Here is a 21057-nt window from a genome sequence, read left to right as displayed (position 1 = left end):
GGTGAAGGTTGAGAACCACCTGATGACATTTGCTCCTGGCTGAAGGCTACAGTTACCTTATAAGGTATCTGGAGAATGCACCTTAACAGGTGTATGTAACAAGTTCAGTAGTGATGACCCACTGTTTGCCTTTTGTAGGGTTGCTAATGTTGAAATGCACGCCCTTCTATTTACCAAGGGAATTCACTGCCATTGTAATTGTGGCTTCCCCAGGCTAATGTTGGGGAAACGCTGCTATAAGGTGCCATTAGTAACTTCTAAGCCACACACATCGTTATCTTTATTGTTACTGATAACTTAAAAACAGTTCTGCCTAAATTCTGTCAGTACAATGAGCTTGCTACCAAGGGCAGAGGCACATTAGACCTGGTTTGTACCAACATCCATGCAGCCTTATAAAACTGCCCCCACCTCAGATACACTGACCACTTACCTGTTATGTTAATTCCTGCGTACAGACCACTGATTAAACCAGTTCCAAGGGAGATAAAGATCTGGCCGGGAGGAGCAACCTCAGCATTGCAGGACTGCTGGAACATGCTGGTCACTGGTGCCTATCTGTGACCATCACATTAATATCGATGAATATATGGGATCTGTGACAGGCTATATGGAGATGTGCATTGAGGGTAACACGAATATTTAACGCATCTCTTTGAGGGCATATCAGAAGCTATACGTGACAGCAGAGGTCCGGGCGCTGCTGGGACATTGGGATACTGCCTTCACTTGGATCGATAAAACAGCTACCAGATCAACAAAAGGAGATATTCACAGAGGATATCCAACCATTTCTGGTTGGTGTATTTACAACCATACACCAAAAACATGAGGCAAGGTATTCGGGCCACAACAGACTACAACTCCACTTGCACATCAACAGAAGTGTTGCCTCTCTTCCTGAATGTATTTTATGCCCTGGTTTGATGTATGGAATGATGTGCCGGCAAGAAAGCACCCTCCCCCCCCCCCCCCCACTCCCAAGGAGCAGGCACTCTGTTTGGCTGCAGCTGATGTGAGGAAAACCCATGTCGAGCTGCGGTGCTGATAATGTAACTGTGCAGCTAGTTAACAAAGGTTCTAACAGACATCTTCAACATCTCTCTGGTAGAATCCACTGTCCCTGTAGACTTCATTGCAGCCACAATCATCCCAGTGCCTAAGAGGGCAACATTAATCTGCCTTAATGATTACTATCCAGTGGTACTGACTTCAACAATAATGAAGTATTTTGAGCGGCTGGTTGTGGGTCGCATTAAATCCCATTTAACTGCTACATTGGATCTTTTCTAGTTTGCTCATTGCTCAAATCAGTCCACTCATGAGGTCATAGCCTCTGCCCTCTGCTCCGTCCTATCCCACCTGGAAAATGGTGGTTTATATGCTAGGATAGACTTCAGCTGAAACTGGTGGGTAAACTGTCCTCATTGGGTTTCAACATATCTCTCTGTAACTAGATTTTGGACTTCTTGACAGAAAGATCACAGTTAGTCCGTGTTGGCAGCCTCTAGCTCCATTACACTGAGCACTGGCGCCACCTAGTGCCCACTGCTGTTTACGCTGCTGACGCAACATTGGTTGGCCTCATCAACAACAGTTTCAAGATGGCATACAGAGAGGAGGTGGAACAGCTGGTAGAATGAGTCGACTTGAGTCTCAACATAGACAGGACGAAAGAGATGGTTGTGGACTTTGGAAAGGTGCCGACTGACCATTCTTCACTACAAATAAATGGCTCCTCTGTGGAGAGAGTTAAGAGCACTAAGTTCCTGACCTGGTCCCTCAACACCAGCTCTTTAGTCAAGAAAGCACAGCAGGATCTTCACTTAAGGAGGTTGAGGCCAGCAAGGCTCCGCCACTCCCATCCCATTCAAACCAACGTTTACAGGGCACCTGATCACCTGCGTCGCTATTTGGTATGGGAATTGCAAGGCATCTGATTGCAAGACCTCAGTAAGAATTGAAAGGATTATTGGTGTCTCTCTTCCACCTTCTGAGATATTTACCAGGAGGCTGCTTATGTAGGGCCCTTAGCATTATATTATTTACTTTTTAAACTTGTGCCATAGATGCATCATATTAGTTAATTTATTTGTGGTAATATTACTTAATGCGTTTTGTGTGAGTTTTATATATATATATATATATATATATATATAGTGGTTTGCACCTTGGTCCAGAGAAACATTGTTTTGATTGGTGGTATACAGTACATGTATACGGTTGAAATGACAGCAAACGAACTTGACTGTAGAAAGGGGAGCAGTGCCTATTCCTAGCTTGACAGCCCACTCTTTTTTTCCTTCAATGAAAGATCATCAACTCAGAACACCAACTCTGAACCCCTTCTTATAGATGCAGCCCAATCTGCTGAGTATCCCCTGTGTTTCCTACAGCCGCAACCAGCCGTCTCTAATATAAACTAGAGAGTTTGATTTAAAAACAACGTTGAATTCAGTGTTAAGTCCCAGGGCCAAAGTATGCCTTGACAGAAGATGAGTTGTTGTACCTTGACTTCCTGTTGGACTTCATTAAGGCCAAAAAGACTGAAGACAGTGTGAGTGGCATGGGAAATTCAAGTGAAAAGCTCAGTGTCACTTTTGTGATCAGAGTTTTTCTTTAAAGTAGTTACTCAATCTGTCCTTGGGTTCTACAGTGTAGAGAGTCAACTTTGTGAGAGTGGAATGCAGTACATTGAGTCGGAAAAGATGTAAATCAACTACTGCTTCATATAGAAAAGGTATTTAGGGGTTTGTTATAAATTTGTACCATCTGCAGTTGTTTGATCACCCTATTTAAGGAACAATATATTTGTGATAGAGGGAGTGATACAAAAGCTTTTCAGCTGAAAGCCATCTCTTCAGCTGCTTAAGCCAGAACTCTTATGTGGTCTGTGAATTCATATGTAGTCTCCTAGTGAACATAGTAAAACTGGCTACTTTTCTTTCATTGTTAAATGGTATGTGGAGATTAAAACAATTTTTTTTTAAAGTTGTTTCCTTAAGTCTCTCTATATGGACAAGTTGGGCAGAAGTGCTGGTCTCCATGCTGTACAACTCCATGGATCCATTTATAAATTCTCCTATAAAAAGTATCTTGGGTCATTTTACTACCTTGCAAGTGAAGGTTTGTAATTAATGTACATCTGTACAATCATATGAGTGCATTTCATACACTGATGCTTTGTGTATTTAAAATGCACTCTGACTGTTTATCAGAACCAGATTTATAACTGACTTATGAGATGTGAAATTTTATGTTTCGCTGCAACAGCACAGTTCAAAAACATACATAAAATTACTATAAATTACAAATATAATACAAAGTGCAGAAATTGGAATAATACTGTATATAGTCGCTGTTGCTAGTTTTGGTTCAAAGCAACAGCAGCTTATGTGTCTTTAAATGGATGTTTCAAAGAAAGACAAGGAAACACACCAATAATGTTATTTTCAGGGTGGTTTTATCATGCAAGACTAGTATGTTCGGTTGTTTAAGTAAAGGATTGTTATCAGAATAAATTGAAGACATTAACTGTACCAGTTGTTAGCATTTGTCATTGACAGTTATTAATTCAGCTTGACAATGTAGCTAATTAAATGAATGGTATCAATGCAACAAAATGGCTCACTATTCCTGTATCTTATTTTCTTTTGTAGCATGTCCAACATAACAGCTTGTTTCCTTGGCTCTGCCCAGACACAGAATTTTTCCCATGAACTAATGAAGTGAGTATACTGCCAGTGGATTCTTATGTGGTCTCCTTGTGAATCTGGGTTGAGAACAAAACCAGCTATTCTTTCATTGCTCTATGATATGAGAGTTTGAAACAAAATTTTATAATTTTTAGTTTTTTGGAAAAGTAGAATTTGTACAAGAGTCCTGCACTGAAAAACTAAAGGTATTACAGTAGCTAATCTTATATTTGGAAAATTTAGTATTTGTTTTTCAGAGATTTATTTTGTAAATGTACAGTATATCTAAATTTATGATTTTTACAGTAATTTAGAAATAATCACCATATCAAAGGAACAAGGATTGAACTCTTTTTGTTGCCGTGGCTTGTTTTGTGTTTCACTAGATGGATGTCCCTTTAAATATTGTCCTTTAAAAATGAGTTCTTTATCAATATTCCCTAATTTAACTTGAGAGATGTGGTCTATTTTTATCTAATATATGGTATTGATATGTGTCACAATTACCGTAACACTTTGTTGTAACACTGGTATCAGTCCATAGATTATAAGATACACTGGATTCCGGTTAATCCTTAAAGAACAAGAACTAATCAAGAAAATAGCCAGGATTCCCTTTGTTTATTTGGGACACTATGCAGTTTAATCTGGACAGGAGACTGTTGCTGAAGAGTTTCTAGTTAGCATCAGCTGTGTGCACTTATGTTGCCATTAGACATTACACATGGCTTTAAGCAAACAGTTTTTAAATAGCACCAGTTGCATCTGTTTGTGTCAAAAAGCAGTGACTTTTGTCACTGATAGTTCGCAAGAAATAAGCAGCAAGACAATTTGGAACAGTTTTGCTCACTGTGGTTTCAAGCATTTAGAGTTGCCAGAAATGGCTGGAAGTGAAAATAAAACTATTTCACTTTTTCAGTAAGTTAAGAATTACGGGAGTATCAGCAATCATCTTGAATGTTACAGTGAAAATGAAGATTTGAAGGATTATGTGAAGGCAGTCCATTATCTGCACTAGGTATCTACGCTGATTTTATTCATTTACAGTCAAAAGAAAATGGCAGTGTACACTGGATGAAACTCTTCCAATAGCTGTTAGGTACTAATATACAGTTGTATGTTACATGGTGGTATTGGTAGTGTTTTAATTTGTTCTGTTTTTCATTTAAGTACATAATTTGTTACTCAAACAGTTTTTTTTTCTCTTTTTAGCTATTTCAATGAAACTTTGAATAATTGGGGTGGCTGCTTAATTGGGCCAAAATGTACTGGTCCTGATGTGTCCAATTAACCAGAATGCACTGTAGCTTATTCTCTGTAATAGGGAAATACAACTACCATAACTGTAGTATTAATTGAGTAATAAAATCTCCCTGGCATATATGATGTATGGATTTCTTGCTTATCATTTCCATTGTTTTGCTAGTTAAGTAATATTCCAAAATCTCTGGGCAGTGAGCTGAGCTTTGTATATTTAAAAGAGGGTTATTCTAGCTTTTTCTGTGGAATTAAATTCTACAACACAGGAGGAGTCCATTTGTTCCATTCAGCTTGTTTCCTTTTTGAATGAGGATTCTAATTATTCCCATTCAACTGTTATTTCTTCACAGCACTGAAATATTTTCCTCATCAGGTTCTAAGTGCTGCCACTGAATTTGGTTCCATCACTCTTTCAGCTCTTTAAGAAAAAAACATGTGTTATTCTCTTCCTTGATAGAAAAAAGAATACTAGGTTACTCTGTGCTTTAATTTGGTGTCAGCATTTCAGTGAAATAATGAAGTGAATAAGATGGAACAATGGAACCAAAACGGGACCCAAAATAAACATTATAAAACTCTAGGATCAAATGAACTACATAATCCAAAAATACCGTGGGAGAGCACTTCATCATGCTGAAAGAGGATCTTTTTATCAACAAATTGTGAACCAGCAATCAAAATTACAGAAAGGGTTCATGGTTTGGTTGAAATTGTCCAAGTGGTTAGCAACAGTAGTGGGATATTACATATTGCGTATAAAGATTGATTTAGAATAATTTTATATATTATTTTAACTTCTAGGGGTCATTTCAAAGTTGTTTACATGACACCTGAATACTGTTCAGGATCGATGTCGTTACTCAAGAAACTTGATGATAGCGTTGGTATGTTCAACCTTAATCCTTAAATGGGTTTTCAATACACATAACAAAAACACAGAAATCTAATCGTTAAGGGATCTGCAGTTATTTCATCACATATGTTGTGGTTTATATATGCTGTTCATATTAAAAACTGTTGTGACTTGGCTTCCCTTGTTCTTAATGCTGCCTGTTAGGATTGGCTCCCTCTGTCCATGTCAAACCCAGGTTAAATTTAAAATTTTGACTTCAGTTTTCTTTCTATAAGCTTGTTGTTATAAGGGCAACAGTATAAATAGTGAGGTGCAGGTAGCTTTCAGTGGGCTAAAAACATCATTTTTATTGTTACCATCTTTCTAAGAATATTGTTCTGAGCTCCTTCAGCATTGCAAACCTGCTTAAAAACAACAAAAAGCATCTACCTTTTTACCCTTGGGTAAGAATTGTAAATTGTTTTTTTTAACCTTCAGGGAATCCTGCAAGTCCCTTTGTACCTCCAGTTTCTGAATTCACTCCCTTTTAGAAAATGGTCTATGTCTTTATTTCTTCTACATGACTATACACTTGCTCATACTGTACTCTATCTGTTACTTCTTTGTCCATGCTCCTAATCAGTCTATGTCCTATAGACAACCTGTTTTCTCAACACTGCTTGCTCCTAATTCACGTGCAAAATTTGGCTACAAAAGGCATCATGTCCATTGTCCAGATTGTTAACATATAACACAAAAAGTAGCAGACCGATACTGCCCCCTGCGGAACACCACTCATCACCAGAGCAAACCAGTAAAAGGTCTGCTTTATTCCTGACTTTGCCATCTGTCAATCAGATAATACCTGTAAAACCATAAGACATGGAAGCAGAATTCGGCCATTTGGTTCATTGAATCTGCTCCACCATTGCATCATGGCTGATTTATTACCCTTCTCAATCCCACTCTCCTGCCTTCTCACCATAACCTTTGACACTGACTAATCAAGAACCTATCAACCTCCGTTATAAATATGCTTAATGACTTGTCCTCCACAGCCCACGATGGCAATGATTTCCACTTTCTAGCTAAAGAAATTTCTCCTCATCTCTGTTTTAAATGGACATCCCTCTATTCTAAGGCTGTTTCCTCTGGTCCTAGACTCCTCCACTATAGGAAACATCCTCTCTGCATTCACTCTATCCAGACCTTTCAATATTCGGTAGGTTTCAATGAAATCCCCCCCTTATTGTTCTAAGTTCCAGTGAGTACAGGCCCAGAGCCATCAAATGCTGCTCATACGTTAACCCTTTCCTTCCCTGAATCATTCTTGTGAGCCTGGACTCTCTCCAATACCAGCACATCTTTTCTTAGATAAGGGGTCCAGAACTGCTCACAATACTCCCAAGTGCAGTCTGACTAATGCCTTATAAAGCCTCAGAATTCCATCCACTTCTTACAACTTAGTCCTCTCCAAATGAATGTGAACACTGCATTTACCTTCCTTACCACCGACTCAACCTGGAAGTTAACCTTTAGGGAACCTTGCACAAGGATTCCCAAGTTTTTTTGCACCCCTGAGTTTTGAATTTTCTCTCAGTTTAGAAAATAGTCTACATTTTTATTCCTTCTACCAAAGTGCATGACTGTACACTTCTCTACACTATATTCCATTTGTCACTTCTTTGCCCATTGTCTCAATCTGTCTAAGTCCTTCTGCAGACTCTGTGCTTGCTCAACACTACTTGCCTCACCATCTGTCTTCATATCATCCACAAACTTGGTCACAAAGCCATCAATTCTGTCATCCAAATTGTTGACATATAATGTGAAAAGAAACGTTCCCGAGATGACTACTGTGGAGCATCATTAGTCACCGGCAGCCAACCAGAAAAGGCCCCCTTTATTTCCAACCTTAGCCTCTTGCTATTCAGCCAATCTTCTATCCATACTAGTATATTTCCCGTAATACTATAGACACTTTATGTGCATCACCTTGTCAAAGGCCTTCTGAAAATCCAAGTAAACAACATCTACTGACTCTCCTTTGTCTCTCCTGCTTGTTACTTCCTCACAGAATTCCAACAGATTTTCGCTTAAGGAAATCATGCTGACTTTGGCCCATTTTATCATATGCCTCCAAGTTACCATCCTCATCCTTAATAATGAGCTCCTATATTTTCCCAACCACTGAAGTCAGGCTAACTGGCCAAAAAATTTTCTTTCTTTTGCCTTCCTCCCTTTTTAAAGAGTGGAGTAACATTGTTAGTTTTCTACATCACTAGGATCTGGTGATTCTTGAAAGATCATTACTAGTGCCTCCACAATCTCTTCAGCTACTTCTTTCAGAACCTGGGGTATAGTCCCTTTGTTTCAGGTGACTTAATCTACCTTCAGACCTTTCAGCTTCCCAAGCATCTTCTCCTTTGTAATAGCAGCTACATTCACTTCTGCCCCGGCGCTCTCAAATTTCTGGAATACTGCCAGTGTATTCTACAGTGAAGGCTGGGACAAATTACTTAAGTTCATCCACTATTTCTTCGTCCCCAATTACTGCCTCTTCGGTGTCATTTTCCAGTGTCTGATATCAGCTGTCGCCTCTCCTTCACTCTTTATGCTGTTTAATTATTGACTAGCCTACCTTCATATTTCATCTTTTCTTTCCTTATGCTTTTTTAGTCACCTTTTGTTGGTTTTTAAAAGCTTCCCAATCCTCAAATTTCCTACTAATATTGCTCTTTTTCTTTTATAAGACCATAAGACATAGGAGCAGAATTAGGCCATTTGGCCCATTAAGTGTGCTCCGCCATTTCATCATGGCTGATCCAATTTTCCTCTCAGCCTCAATCTCCTGCCTTTTCCCTATATCGCTTCATACTCTGATCAATCTAGAATCTATCAACCTCTGCCTAAAATATACATGAAGACTTGGCCTCCACAGCTGCCTATGGCAAAAAATTCCACAGATTCACCACTCTGGCTAAAGAAGTTACTCCGCATCTCAGTTCTAAAAGGACACCCCTCTATTCTGAGGCTGTGTCCTCTGGTCTTAGACTGTCCCACGACTGGAAACATCCTCCACATCCACTCTATCAAAGCCTTTCACCATTGAATAGGTTTCAATTAGGTCACCCCTCATTCTTCTGAATTCCAGTGAATGCAGGCACAGAGCCATCAAATGCTCTTCATATGACAAACCACTTAATCCTGGAATCATTTTCGTGAATCTCCTTTGAACCCTCTCCAGTTTCAGCATATCCTTTCCAAGATAAGGGGCCAAAAACAGCTCATGATGCTCCAAGTGAGGCCTCACCAGTGCTTTGTAACGTCTTAACATTACATCCTTGCTTTTATGTTCTAGCCCTCTTAAAATAAATGCTAAAATCGTATTTGCCTTCCTCACCATAGACTCAACCTGCAAATTAATCTTTAGGGAATCCTGCACAAGGACTCCCAAGTCCCTTTGTGCCTCAGTCTTTAGTATTTTCTCTCTATTTATAAAATAATCAACCCTTTCATTTCTTCTTCCAAAGTGCATGACTATACACTTCCCAACACTGTATTCCATCTGCCACTTCTTTGTCCATTCTCCTAATCTATCTCAGTCCTTCTGTAGCCTCTCTATTTTCTCAAAACTACTGGCCCTCCACTTATCTTCACATCGTCTGCAAACTTTGCAACAAAGCCATCAATTCTATCATCTAAATTATTGACATATAAAGTAAAAAGAATCGGTCCCAGTACAGATCCCTGTGGAACACCACTAGTCACTGGCAGCCACCTTTCCCTGCTGAGCCTCAGAGCTGGCCATAGCGCCACTCGCCTGACTGTTGTTGCTGTGCCCTGATAAGTTCTTCCTCCTAGCAGTATCCAAACTGGTTTTACTTGTTGCTGAGGGGTATGGCCAGAGGGGAACCCTGCACTAACTGCTTACTCCCCTTGCTTCTCCTGGTGGTCACCCATTCGCTATCTGAAGCCTGCTCTCTGGATGTGCCCGCTTCAGTAAGTGTCTCATCTATGAATTTTTCAGCCTCCCAGATGATCCTCAGTACATCCAGCTCCAGCTCCCAATTCCTTGACCCCTTGCCAATCAGGAACTGAAGTTGGGTGTACTTCCTGCAGATGTCATCTGGGAGACCGTTAGAAACTGTCTCTAACTGATTCCGCAATATCCCGCTCTGCAGCCAAGTCCCAACGGGCTCTGGTTGATTTTTAAACCTGCCGCGCTAATTCCACAAGGAGTTGTCTCTAAATCACTCTGCGATCTCCCACTCAGCAGACTTGTGTCGATGTTACTATCCTGTAATACCATGGGCTCTTGATTAGCATTTTATTCACATCTGTCAAAGGCCTTTCAAAAATCCATACACATAAACTCTCCATTATTCAGAGTAAGAATGCAGGATTTTTTTTCTCAACTTCTTGGACAATCTGAATTTGGTATGAAATTGTGTTTTCAAGCTTCACAGTGCTGCTTTTTTATTAGGGAGATGCAACACAGAAACAGGCCCTTGTAACCACCGAGTCCATACTGACCATCAATCATCTGTTTATGCTAACTTCCACATTGATTCATTTATTCACCCCATATTCTCAACAATTTCCCTGCTTCCTCCGCAGATTCCATCATCATCTACACACAAGGAGCAATTAATAGTCGCCAAGTTACCTCCCAAATGCACATCTGTGGAACGTGGGAAGAAATCAGAGCACCCTGAGGAAATCCCACACACTCACAGAAAGAATGTGCACACTTCACATGGAGTATGTCCGAGGTCAGGATTGAGCCCAGTTCTCTGGCACAGTGAGGCAGTGACTCCACTAGGTGTGCATTTATTCCTCAGCACATACAGCGTGAATGTTTTCAAGGCTTGTACTACAGATTAGTATTACCACCGGGAGGCACTGAGTGAGAATAGCCAATGTAGGAAAAAGCCAGGAACATTTTAGATTCATAAGACCCTGTTGACATAAATGGCAAAGAGACTTTTTTTAGTTCATGTCTATTTGATACAAGGTACAGAATGATGGGAAATCTATAGAACATTCAGAAAGTTGTTCACATGTGAGATTTCCATTATGAGAAATTCCAAGCTTTAATATTATTATAATAGAGCCATTGAATACGTCTGCCATAGGAATGAAGGGCAGTCTAAAGGACCAGCCACATACTACATTTTTGTAAATTCCAGATTGTCTTCTAAAGAGCAGAATTGCTAAATGACAATGAGTATTTCTTTGTCCATCCTTTCATTTGTGGAAAGCACATAGCACTGCAACTTGTATAATATGCCTTTTTTGTAGAGTTTTCCAACGGTGAATGTTATTGTTTAAATATGCACCTGTGCGTGTAGTTCAGTTTATTTATTCTCTTTTTGATTTACCTTCAGGTATCGTTCTAGTTGCTGTGGATGAGGCTCACTGTATATCTGAGTGGGGACATGATTTCAGGAGTGCTTACAGGTCATTGGGGTCTATAAAACAATTCCTGCCACAGGTAAATTGATGCATATGTTTACTGAAATGTTGGCAGCGTTTTTTTGTGAATGACCATCATGAGTCTTGACTAACAAGTTATTTGGAGCAGTATAACAAATACTGTAGGTTCAGTACCCCTTTTCTGAAATATTTGGAACCAGAAATGTTTCGGCTTTTGAATTTTTTCAGATTTTGGAATATATAATGAGATAATTTGGGATTACCATCATTTCCAACTCTGAATTTATATACTACTGGTAAGCAGTCTTTGTCTTGCACTTGTTCATCACATGTATGTTATTAACAGTAAAAATTATTACATACCATTAAAATAACGAACATGTAATGTGTGCAGAATAACAAAAGTAGCTCAGCAGCATCTGCAGAATACGTGAATTAGCTATTGAGCAATAAACAATGGCAGGCTCTCAGCTCCATCTATGATGCTTTGCTTTGATTAAAAGTTTACAGTATACTGTATTTGTATTTTACATTTCTTTTAGGTTTTCTGTAAGATATAAAAACAATAAAAGGTATATTTATTATCAAAGTATACAACTCTGAAATTATTCTTCTCCAGATAGCCATGAAACCAAGAAGGAAAAGAATAGCAACACAATCATCAACTCACAAATCCCTTCTCCCCACACAAAAAACAAACAAAAATGGAGCAGGCACATGCATCCCCAGATCCCCCTCCCTGCAATGAGAAAGGTCAGGTGAAAAACACAATATAAAAAGCTACAAGTCTGAGAAAAGTCTATAGACCAAGTCCATATCCAAAACACAGAAAATCTGAGTGACAATCTCCAGGCACAGCAGCAGGCCTTTCCCTCTCTGGCAGCAAGTGATCCCCCAGCGATCAAAAGGCAGTCTCTCTTCTCTGTAGCAGAGTGATCCCACCAGCGATCAAAAGGCAATCTCCCCCCTCTATATTAGAGCGATTTCCCCCCCCCCAATCAAAAAACAGTCTCCTCTCTCCATAGAAGAGCAATCCCCCCAGCAATCAAAAGGCAGGCAGTCGGTTCTCACTTTCTGCATTCACCTCGATGCGTCAATCTCCCTCATTGCTTAATTGGCGAGTTGAACATTGGCTCGCACCCTGCAGCCTTCTCGCTTCAACCTTCACACACGCTGCCTCTGTTTCCCAGAATCCTCTTGGGGACTGCAGAGCGCTGGAACACCTAAATGATCTCCAAACTGCAAATCACAGGCTCCAACAGTTCCAGAATCACATTTTAAAAAAAAAACAAATGTAAAAGACATAAATGAAGTGAAATATATAGTTTCATGATCTCTCCAGAAGATGTTGACTGAAGCAGCATGTGCCATTTTGACTAGAAGAATCAGCATTATAGACTTGTTCTGGTGTTAGATTTTCGTCAGCGACGATCTTCACAAACTCATCAATGAATTTTTCTGCTGCTTTGTGGTCAGCAGATGCTTTATCTTTAAAATTTGTTAACATCTTTAAAAATTTAAAGTAGTAGCTTTACTTAAATTTCTGCAACCATCCTGCTGAATATTCAAAATTACCCTCAATATTTAGTTCGTCACTTGTTTCATGATTTGAATAACTTTTAAGAGGCATGATCACTTCACTGCCAAATCCATTCTTTCAATACACAATTGAGATCTTCAGTTTTTACTTTATCCAGTGTTTTTCTATTTTTCATTCAATTCTGTTCATTTCAAATGTGAGGTCACTTCTCAGAACTGTCTGTGATGTGCAGGGATCCTCACATTGCCTCAGAACCTTTCCAGTGCCTTGTGGAATTTTCCATTTGTAAAATTATGTCAGTGCTCAAAAAGTATTCAGATTTCGCAGGTTTATGGATTTTGGACTTTCAGATACTCAACCTGTAGTACATATGACCACTTGATTTAGAAATATTTGTGGCATGAACATATAAATGAAGTAACTCCATCAACTTCCTATTAAAATACAGTGCTTTGTAAAAGTATTCAGCCCCAAGCCTTTGTTCACATAAATGACTTTTCCAACCAGGGATTTTGATCATGTTAACTGAGATTTTTTATTTGTGAATCACAACCTCCTTTTTTCACAGTACAGCCCAAAAACCAGGGAAAATTGTAAAACACAAAAAAACTAAAAATTCAAAAACTGAAATATTACCACTTCAGATGTATTCATCCCCTTTTGCCCTCTCACAGCAACTACGGCCAGTAGTCTGTTTGGATAAGTCTCTATTAGCTTTGCACAATGTGATGCAGCAAGATGTACCCATTCTTCCTTGCAAAATTACTCAAAATTACCAAGTTAATTAGGGAGCGGCAAGGACAGCAATCTTAAGGTCTTGCTGGAGATGTTCGATCAGGTTAAGGTTGGACTCTGGCTGGGCCATTCAGGGACATTTAATTTTCTTCATTTGAAGCCACTCCATGGTTGCACTGGCAGTGTGCTTTGGATCATTATCCGGCTGAAAGATGAACTTCCACTTCAGTTTATGACAAAGGCTAGCAGGTTTTTATCCAGGATCTCTGGGTATTTAACTGCATTCATCTTCCCATCAATCCTGATCAGATTTCCAGTCGTTGCTGCTGAAAAGCATACTCATAGCTTGATGCTACTCCACCATACTTTACAGTAGGGATGATGTTACCTGGTTGATGCACAGTATTAGATTAATGCTGCTTAGTGTTGAGGCCTAAAAGTTCTACTTTAGTCTCAGCTGACCACAAAATCGTCTTCCACATCTTTACAGTATCCTCTAAGTGATGCTTTGCAAAGTCTTTACGGGCATGGATTTTTTTTTTTAGCTAGGGCTTCTTCATTGCCACTCTTCCATAAATACCCTTTTTGTGCAAGGCTTTAGAGACTGGAGCCATGAACTTCATCTCTAGTTGCAGCCACTGACTTCTGCAGCAAACTTAGAGTGACTGTTGGCATCACAGTAGCCTCTCTTACAAGATCCATTCTTCTCCCTCAACCAAGTTTGGAGGGGCAGCCTGACCTAGGCAGTGTTGTTGTGGTTTCACATTTTTTCCATTTTTTCACGATGGACTGCACTGAGCTCCGAGGTATGTTCATGCCTTTGAGATGGTCTTGTACCCTTCCCCAGATTTGTGCTTCTCTATTATCATTTCCCTGACTTGAATGCTCTTTTGTCCACATTTGTGTTTGGTTTGTTAAAAATCTATCATACTGTTAGACCTGACAGAGAGAGGGGGTATTTATTTTTATGAATTCATTGAAAACAGATGATCCTCCAATGTTCTACATCAGCAAATTGGGGGAGCTGGTAAGGTAATTCAATGTGAGGAAAGCTAGTGTAGTATTTACAAAGAGGCTAAACACATTTTCAACCTCACAGTTTTGGTTTTTAAATATTTGTAAATTGTTGACAGGTTTTAGAATTGTTTTTTGATTTGACATGATGCAAAATCCCACTTCAAAAGATTTTAAATTTAAGAAACGAGACAGTAAAATGTGAAAATGGTTGTGGGAGTTGAATACTTTTACAAGGTACTGTAAATGAGTCTAAAAGCATGATGGTGTGTTTTACATAGAGAGAGACAACACAACTTTACCCATGAGGGCTTAAAGTTCTCAACTGATATTCTGCTTCAAATTTTGCCAAGTATAATTCACATCAAAATGGCATTAGTGGGAAGGAGAACTGGGTCTTAAAGTGTACTTTAGTTTTGTTTTTCAATTTAATAGTGATAACTGTTATAGAAGAGGAAGATGGAGTTGAATGATAGAGTTGAGTTGAAGGAAAGTTTTGATTGTTTTGGAAAAGCTCTTTGAGAAAACAGTTTAAAAAATTCTGTTTAGACCACACTTAGAATATTGTGTTCTATTGTGGTCACCTCATTATAGGAAGGATATAGGGGCTTCAGAGAAGATGCAGTGGAGATTTAGCAGGATGCTGATTGGATGAGGAACTTACCTTCTGAGGAAAGGTTGAACAAACTGAAGTGAAGAAAGTTGAGAGAGATGTAACACACACAAAATGCTGGTGAATGCAGCAGGCCAGGCAGCATCTATAGGAAGAGGTACAGTCGACGTTTCAGGCCGAGACCCTTCGTCAGTCCTGATGAAGAGTCTTGGCCCGAAACATCAACCGTGCCTCTTCCCATAGATGCTGCCTGGCCTGCTGCGTTCACCAGCATTTTGTGTGTGTTGCTTGAATTTCTAGCATCTGCAGATTTCCTCGTGTTTGAGAGAGGTGTATAAGGTTATTGAAGGTATAGATATAGTGGGCAGCCAGTGCCTTTTTTCCAGGGCAGCAATGGCTAATATCAGAAGAAATCCTTTTAAGGTGAATGGAAGAAAGAAGTTTTTTTTTTACATAGAGGGTGGTAAGTGCCTGAAATGCACTGCCTGGGTGATGGTAGAGGCTGTTTCAATAGGGGCATTTAGGAGACTAGGCACACAGATGAAAGAAAAATTGAGGTTTATGAGCTCTGTAGGAGAGAAGAGTTTGATTGATCATGAAGTAGGTTAAAAGTCAGCACAACATGGGCTGACTGGCCTCTACTATGCTGTTCTGTTCTATGTTTTTACAAGCTGGTGGAAATTTTGTAATGTATATTTACCTTATCCATTTTAACAAAAAAAATTTTCATTCCATATTACCAACATAGCCTTTGTAATTATTGAAAGCAGCTTGCCCATGATTTTGTCGTTAGATGATTAAATTTGAATCCAATTATGGCAAAATATAAAATTTTGCTGGTAGCATAATAAAAATGACTTGTGGATTTTATCAACAACCTCCAAGTGATTCACTAATATCCTTCAAAAGAACAACCTGCCACCACTATCTGATATAGGTTATAAGTGACTTCTGCACCTTGCTGTGTTGTTGCTACTTAATGTCCTCAGAGAGATTCAGAATGACTAATAATAAAGCCTTGATTGGGTCATCTACTTACTTGTAGAAAGTTACACCACAGGCACCATTCAATCCATTGTCATCATTGCTGTCCAAAATTCCCATTTCCCAGCACTCCGTCCATTGCCTTTTAGGTGTGGGTTTTTGTGCTTATCCAGGTACCTCTTAAATGTTTCTCCTTCCACTATAGTGGATTTTCACTTCCATCAACACTCCTAAGCCTCCTTTTCTCCACACAATATTTACTGAGCTAAATAGATAAAAGTGAAAAGTAAATGCCAATGTCTGATGCAACTTTAACTTTGTTATTGTTATTTATGACGTTAGGTTCCAGTTGTTGCCTTAACTGCCACCGCCAGTCCTTCAATCAGAAATGACATCATAGAGAATCTGAAGCTGAAGAATCCTCGGGTTGTCTGCACGACCTTTGATCGGCCAAACTTGTACTTAGAAGTTGGTTGTAAATCTACAGATATTAAACAAGACTTAAAGCAGTTTTTAATCAAAAGGGACGAGTATGTATTGACTGATGAACATGCAGAAAATTACACTCATCTGCAGTTTATTATCTAATGCAGTGTGGTTTGTAGCTTTGTGAAGGCATATTGTCTCTTGAATTATAGGTTCTCCTTTGAGTTTGAAGGACCTACTATAATTTACTGCCCATCCAGGAAAGCTACAGAATTAGTGTCTGGAGAATTGTCACAGCTGAATGTCATTTGTGGCACGTACCATGCAGGCATGGGCATCAAGGCCAGGAGAGAGGTGCACCACAAGTTCATGAGGGACGAAATTCAGGTCTGAAATATTTTGGTTCCTGTTTAAATTACCATGGTTGGGTGAGTAATGAATGACATGTAGAATAGTAGACTGAAATTGGTCAATATTTTTAATATATACTACTCCAGTTTTGTGCATTACTGTTTAATTAACAAAAGACTGAATGGTATTACCATAAGTAATAGATTGGTGTAAGAAATAGTACTCTACTTATGATCACAAAACAGATTTGGCCAGATTTGGCTTGCTGCCTGCACTCCCAAACTCACTCCCAACACTTCATGTCTTTTCTGTGATTGTTCTTACCTTGTACTGCTCTGTGTGATCAATTGATTTAGAGATCTGGTTGGACGCTGTATTATGAGTGACAAGCTTCAGACAGCAGATCATAAGATTCTCATTTCTGGACATCCTGATATAGTGGTACAAATGCCAAATGCTCATTTGAACTATTATTGGATACATCTGAGATATTTAAAAATAGTTTGATTGCTAAATAATTTGGAGAAAAAAAGGCGTAAAAACTTAAAAGGTACTTTAAACCACTGGAAATGAATTAGTATCCCATCATTCAGTCTGCCCCAATTAAAATTTGGAGGTTAGTGGTTGAGTGTCATTTTCCTTGTTTCTTCAATTTTAACACCCATCTTCCACCACAAAGTTCCTTGACCTCAGGGCTAAGAGTAGTATATGTATTGCACTAGTTGTGTTGTTGCTGCATGACTGATTGGAAAATCTCATAGAAGTGAGAAGAGGACGTTTAACCCAATGTACAGTAACAAGTCTGAAGTGCTCACACATGAAATAACTTGTCATCAAAATATTAAGACTTGATAATGTACCATAATTTGTTTGATGGTGCATGTAACCGCCTCTACTTTTTAATATAAAAAGGAAACTAAAGAGGACCAGAACAATTGAATTGGACGAGAATAGATGTGGGCAGAAAAGTGTTTAAATCTTAAATTTAATATCTGCCTTGTCTGAAGATTTGGTAAATTATATATCCTGACTTCCTGTTTTCAATATTTCTTCCCCTGCATAAGACATAGAGACAGAATTAGGCCATTCAGCCCATCAAGTCTGCTCTGCCATTCCATCATGGCTGATCCTGGATCCCATTCATCTCCATAACAGATTTGTCAGGCAAGATTTCCCTTTACAGAAACCATGCTGACTTTGACTTATTTTATCATTAGTCCCCCTACCCCGAAACCTCATTTTTAATAATAGACTCCAACACTTTACAAACCACTGAGGTTGGGTTAACTGGCTTATAATTTTCTTTCTTTTGCCTTCCTCCCTTCTTAAAGCGTGGAGTGACACTTGCAATGTTCCAGTCCTCCGGGACCTTGTCAGAATCAAATGATTCTTGAAAGATCATGACCAATGCATCCGTTATCTCTTCAGCAGCCTCTCTCAGGAATCTGGAATGTAGTCCAGCTAGTCCAGATGATTTATCCACCTTAAGACTTTTGAGTTTGCCTAGCGCGTTTTCCTTTGCAGTAACAATGGCACTCGCTTTTTCTCCCTGACACTTGTGGACCTCTGGCACACTGCTAGTGTCTTCCACAGTGAAGCAAGATGCAAAGTACGCATTAAGTTCATCTACCATTTCTTGTCCCCATTACTATCTCACCAGCATCTTTTTCCAAAGGTCCAACATCAACTCTCACCTCCCTTTTATTCTTTATATAACTGGAAAAACTTCTGGTATCCTGCTTTATACTGTTGGCTAGTTTGTCCTCATATTTCATCTTTTCCCTCCTTATTGCTTTTTGTTGGATTTTAAAAGCTTCCCAATCATCCAACTTCCCAGTCACTTTTGCTACCTTGTATGCCCTTTCCTGGCTTTATGCAGCCCTTAATTTCCCTTGTCAGCCACGGTTGCCTACCCCTGCCATCTGAGAACAATTTCTTTTTTGGACATATCTACCCGGAGCCTTCTGAACTATTCCCAGAAACTTCAGCCATCCCTGCTTTGCCATCATCTCCTCCTTTCCTGACCTCACTATCTTCAGCATTTCTCTTCTCATCCTCCTTACTCTATCTTCTCATACAGACACGTTATTCTGGCAATATGAGTCCATCAGCACAGGAATATTTTAACCTTATCCAAACCTGGATGTTTCATGAAAATGTGCACATGACCTGGGCATGTGAAGATTTGTTCTTTTGGACTCTAGTCAAGTAGCCAAGCTTTTGTAGTTTTATTCAACAATTATGACATGCAGGAATGAGAGTCCACTTACAGTAAATGTACGGTGCAAGAAATAATGCTTAATACTAATTTGCTCTCAAGCCCTGTTGAAAAGCTGGTTTGATTGAAAAGGCTTTATAAAATTTCCCTGCCACAAATTTAGGTTAGATTTAAAATACAAATATAGCAACTTTATGCTTTTCAAAGTATTGAATTGATAGGCTAGATAGCAAATGATCTCTGATTTGAAAAAAAAGTCCTTTTGGTCTCCATGTTTAACTTTAAGTTAGTCTTGGCTGGATTTGCTTTAACATTTGAACATGAATGATCGTTCTCACAATTATTTCGAGAGCAAATTATGTGTCATTGTTAAATTCTCACCATTTATTTATATATGTTTGAAGCGGTTCGAATTTGGTGGTTCATATTTTCATGCAGACATCTTTTATTTGGCCAGTGTGTTGTAGCTACCATTGCTTTTGGCTTGGGAATTAACAAGCCTGATATTCGTAAAGTTATTCATTATGGAGCTCCTAAAGAAATGGAATCATACTATCAAGAAATTGGGAGAGCTGGCCGGGATGGTTTGCCCAGTAGTTGTCACGTCTTATGGAGTCATGCTGACATGGTGTTAAACAGGTATGAAAGCTTACTTTTGTTTCAGGTGAATAGGTGGTGTTTGTTGGTACTAGAAAAGGGAAGTGCACAGCATGGTCAGAGGGAATGCTCTTTTTTTTGACTTAATGCGATTTTTCTCAATGGCAAAAGTTAGTTTTCTAACGTTTTTAAAATTGATTTTATTGTCATATGCACAAGTACATGTACTTGTAAGGACAGGTGCTTTTTAAAACTAACTTGCACAAGCACAAAGCATTCACAAGACATCAATTATACAAGAGAGAACATAATTAGAACAAAAATACAGAAAGTTCACTGCAGTGCAAAATAGATATATTATTGCTTTACTGATGTAGAGATTAGGGTTGTGCAGGTTGGTTCAAGAACAAAATGGTTGATAAAGAGTAGCTGTTCTTGAAACTGGTGGTGTTGGACTTCAGGCTACTGTACCTCCTGTCTGGTAACTGCAAGTCGGGTAGACACTATTACTGAGGACAATTCATCCAGTGAAATTAAATAGTTTTTGCAACCAATTAATTACATTTAAAGATAGCGTGGAATTAATTTGTCCTTCCCTCTTCATAGTTGTCTGTACCTTAGCGAGTTTCCAACTCCATTCTTAGGGTGGTGATCAGTTTTAAAAATCCCTCCAAAGTGAACTCCTTTGCAAAGAACATATGAAGTAATAAGGTGAGCAGTTTGTAAGTTCCTGGATGTCAGCATCTTGGAGTATCTGTCCTGGGCCCATCACAAATGCATTCATGAAGAAGGCATTCCAGTGCCTCGACTTTAAGCGTTTGAGGAGGTACAGGAGCCTGGAAACCCACACCCAAAGACTCAGGTACGGCACCTTACCCTCCACCATCAAATTTCTCAACTGTCTGTGAACACTGCTTTATTATTCCTTTTTCTCCTCAATTTATTATATTTTGCAGTCTATACTAATTTTATGTAGTTGCATTGTAATTTTGCTACAAAACAATGATTTTCATGTCATATCAGGCAGTGATAGTAAATCTGGTTCTGGTAGTTTACTGTATGAACAGTTAGTTGTGATTACTTAAGACACAGCCTGTTACTTAGTTTAAGACCCCAGAATTACCAGCAGCCCTCTGGTCCTGCACCATTTGACTATTTTTCATTAACGAATCAAGAAAGGGATCTTAATCTCGCCTCAGGTCCATCTGTATGTATTATCCTATAGGGGTCATTATTTAGAATCAGTTAGGAGTCTTGGATGATCATCTGAGAAAAAGGCTGAATTGTAGAGCCCAAGTTTGAACTACAGGAAAACTCCAATAATTGGCCAGTCCATTGTTTGGAAATCCTGAT

At 39.1% G+C, this 21057-nt stretch overlaps 1 protein-coding gene across 4 annotated transcripts in view; it reads left to right on the top strand.

Annotated features, from left to right (window-relative positions):
* The window catches only part of wrn (WRN RecQ like helicase), a 161537-nt gene that overhangs the window by 59603 nt on the left and 80877 nt on the right, over positions 1 to 21057 (top strand). For all 4 annotated transcript variants that reach the window (XM_072256371.1, XM_072256372.1, XM_072256370.1 and 1 more), the window contains 6 exons: positions 3660 to 3728; positions 5757 to 5839; positions 11178 to 11284; positions 16455 to 16642; positions 16751 to 16925; positions 19565 to 19746. In XM_072256371.1, coding sequence (XP_072112472.1) covers positions 3660 to 3728; positions 5757 to 5839; positions 11178 to 11284; positions 16455 to 16642; positions 16751 to 16925; positions 19565 to 19746 — 804 coding nt within the window. The remainder of the gene's footprint in view (positions 1 to 3659; positions 3729 to 5756; positions 5840 to 11177; positions 11285 to 16454; positions 16643 to 16750; positions 16926 to 19564; positions 19747 to 21057) is intronic.

This window comes from Mobula birostris, chromosome 4 (assembly GCF_030028105.1).
Source record: "Mobula birostris isolate sMobBir1 chromosome 4, sMobBir1.hap1, whole genome shotgun sequence".
NCBI lineage: Eukaryota > Metazoa > Chordata > Chondrichthyes > Myliobatiformes > Myliobatidae > Mobula > Mobula birostris.
This window is presented reverse-complemented; position numbering and strand designations above follow the sequence as displayed.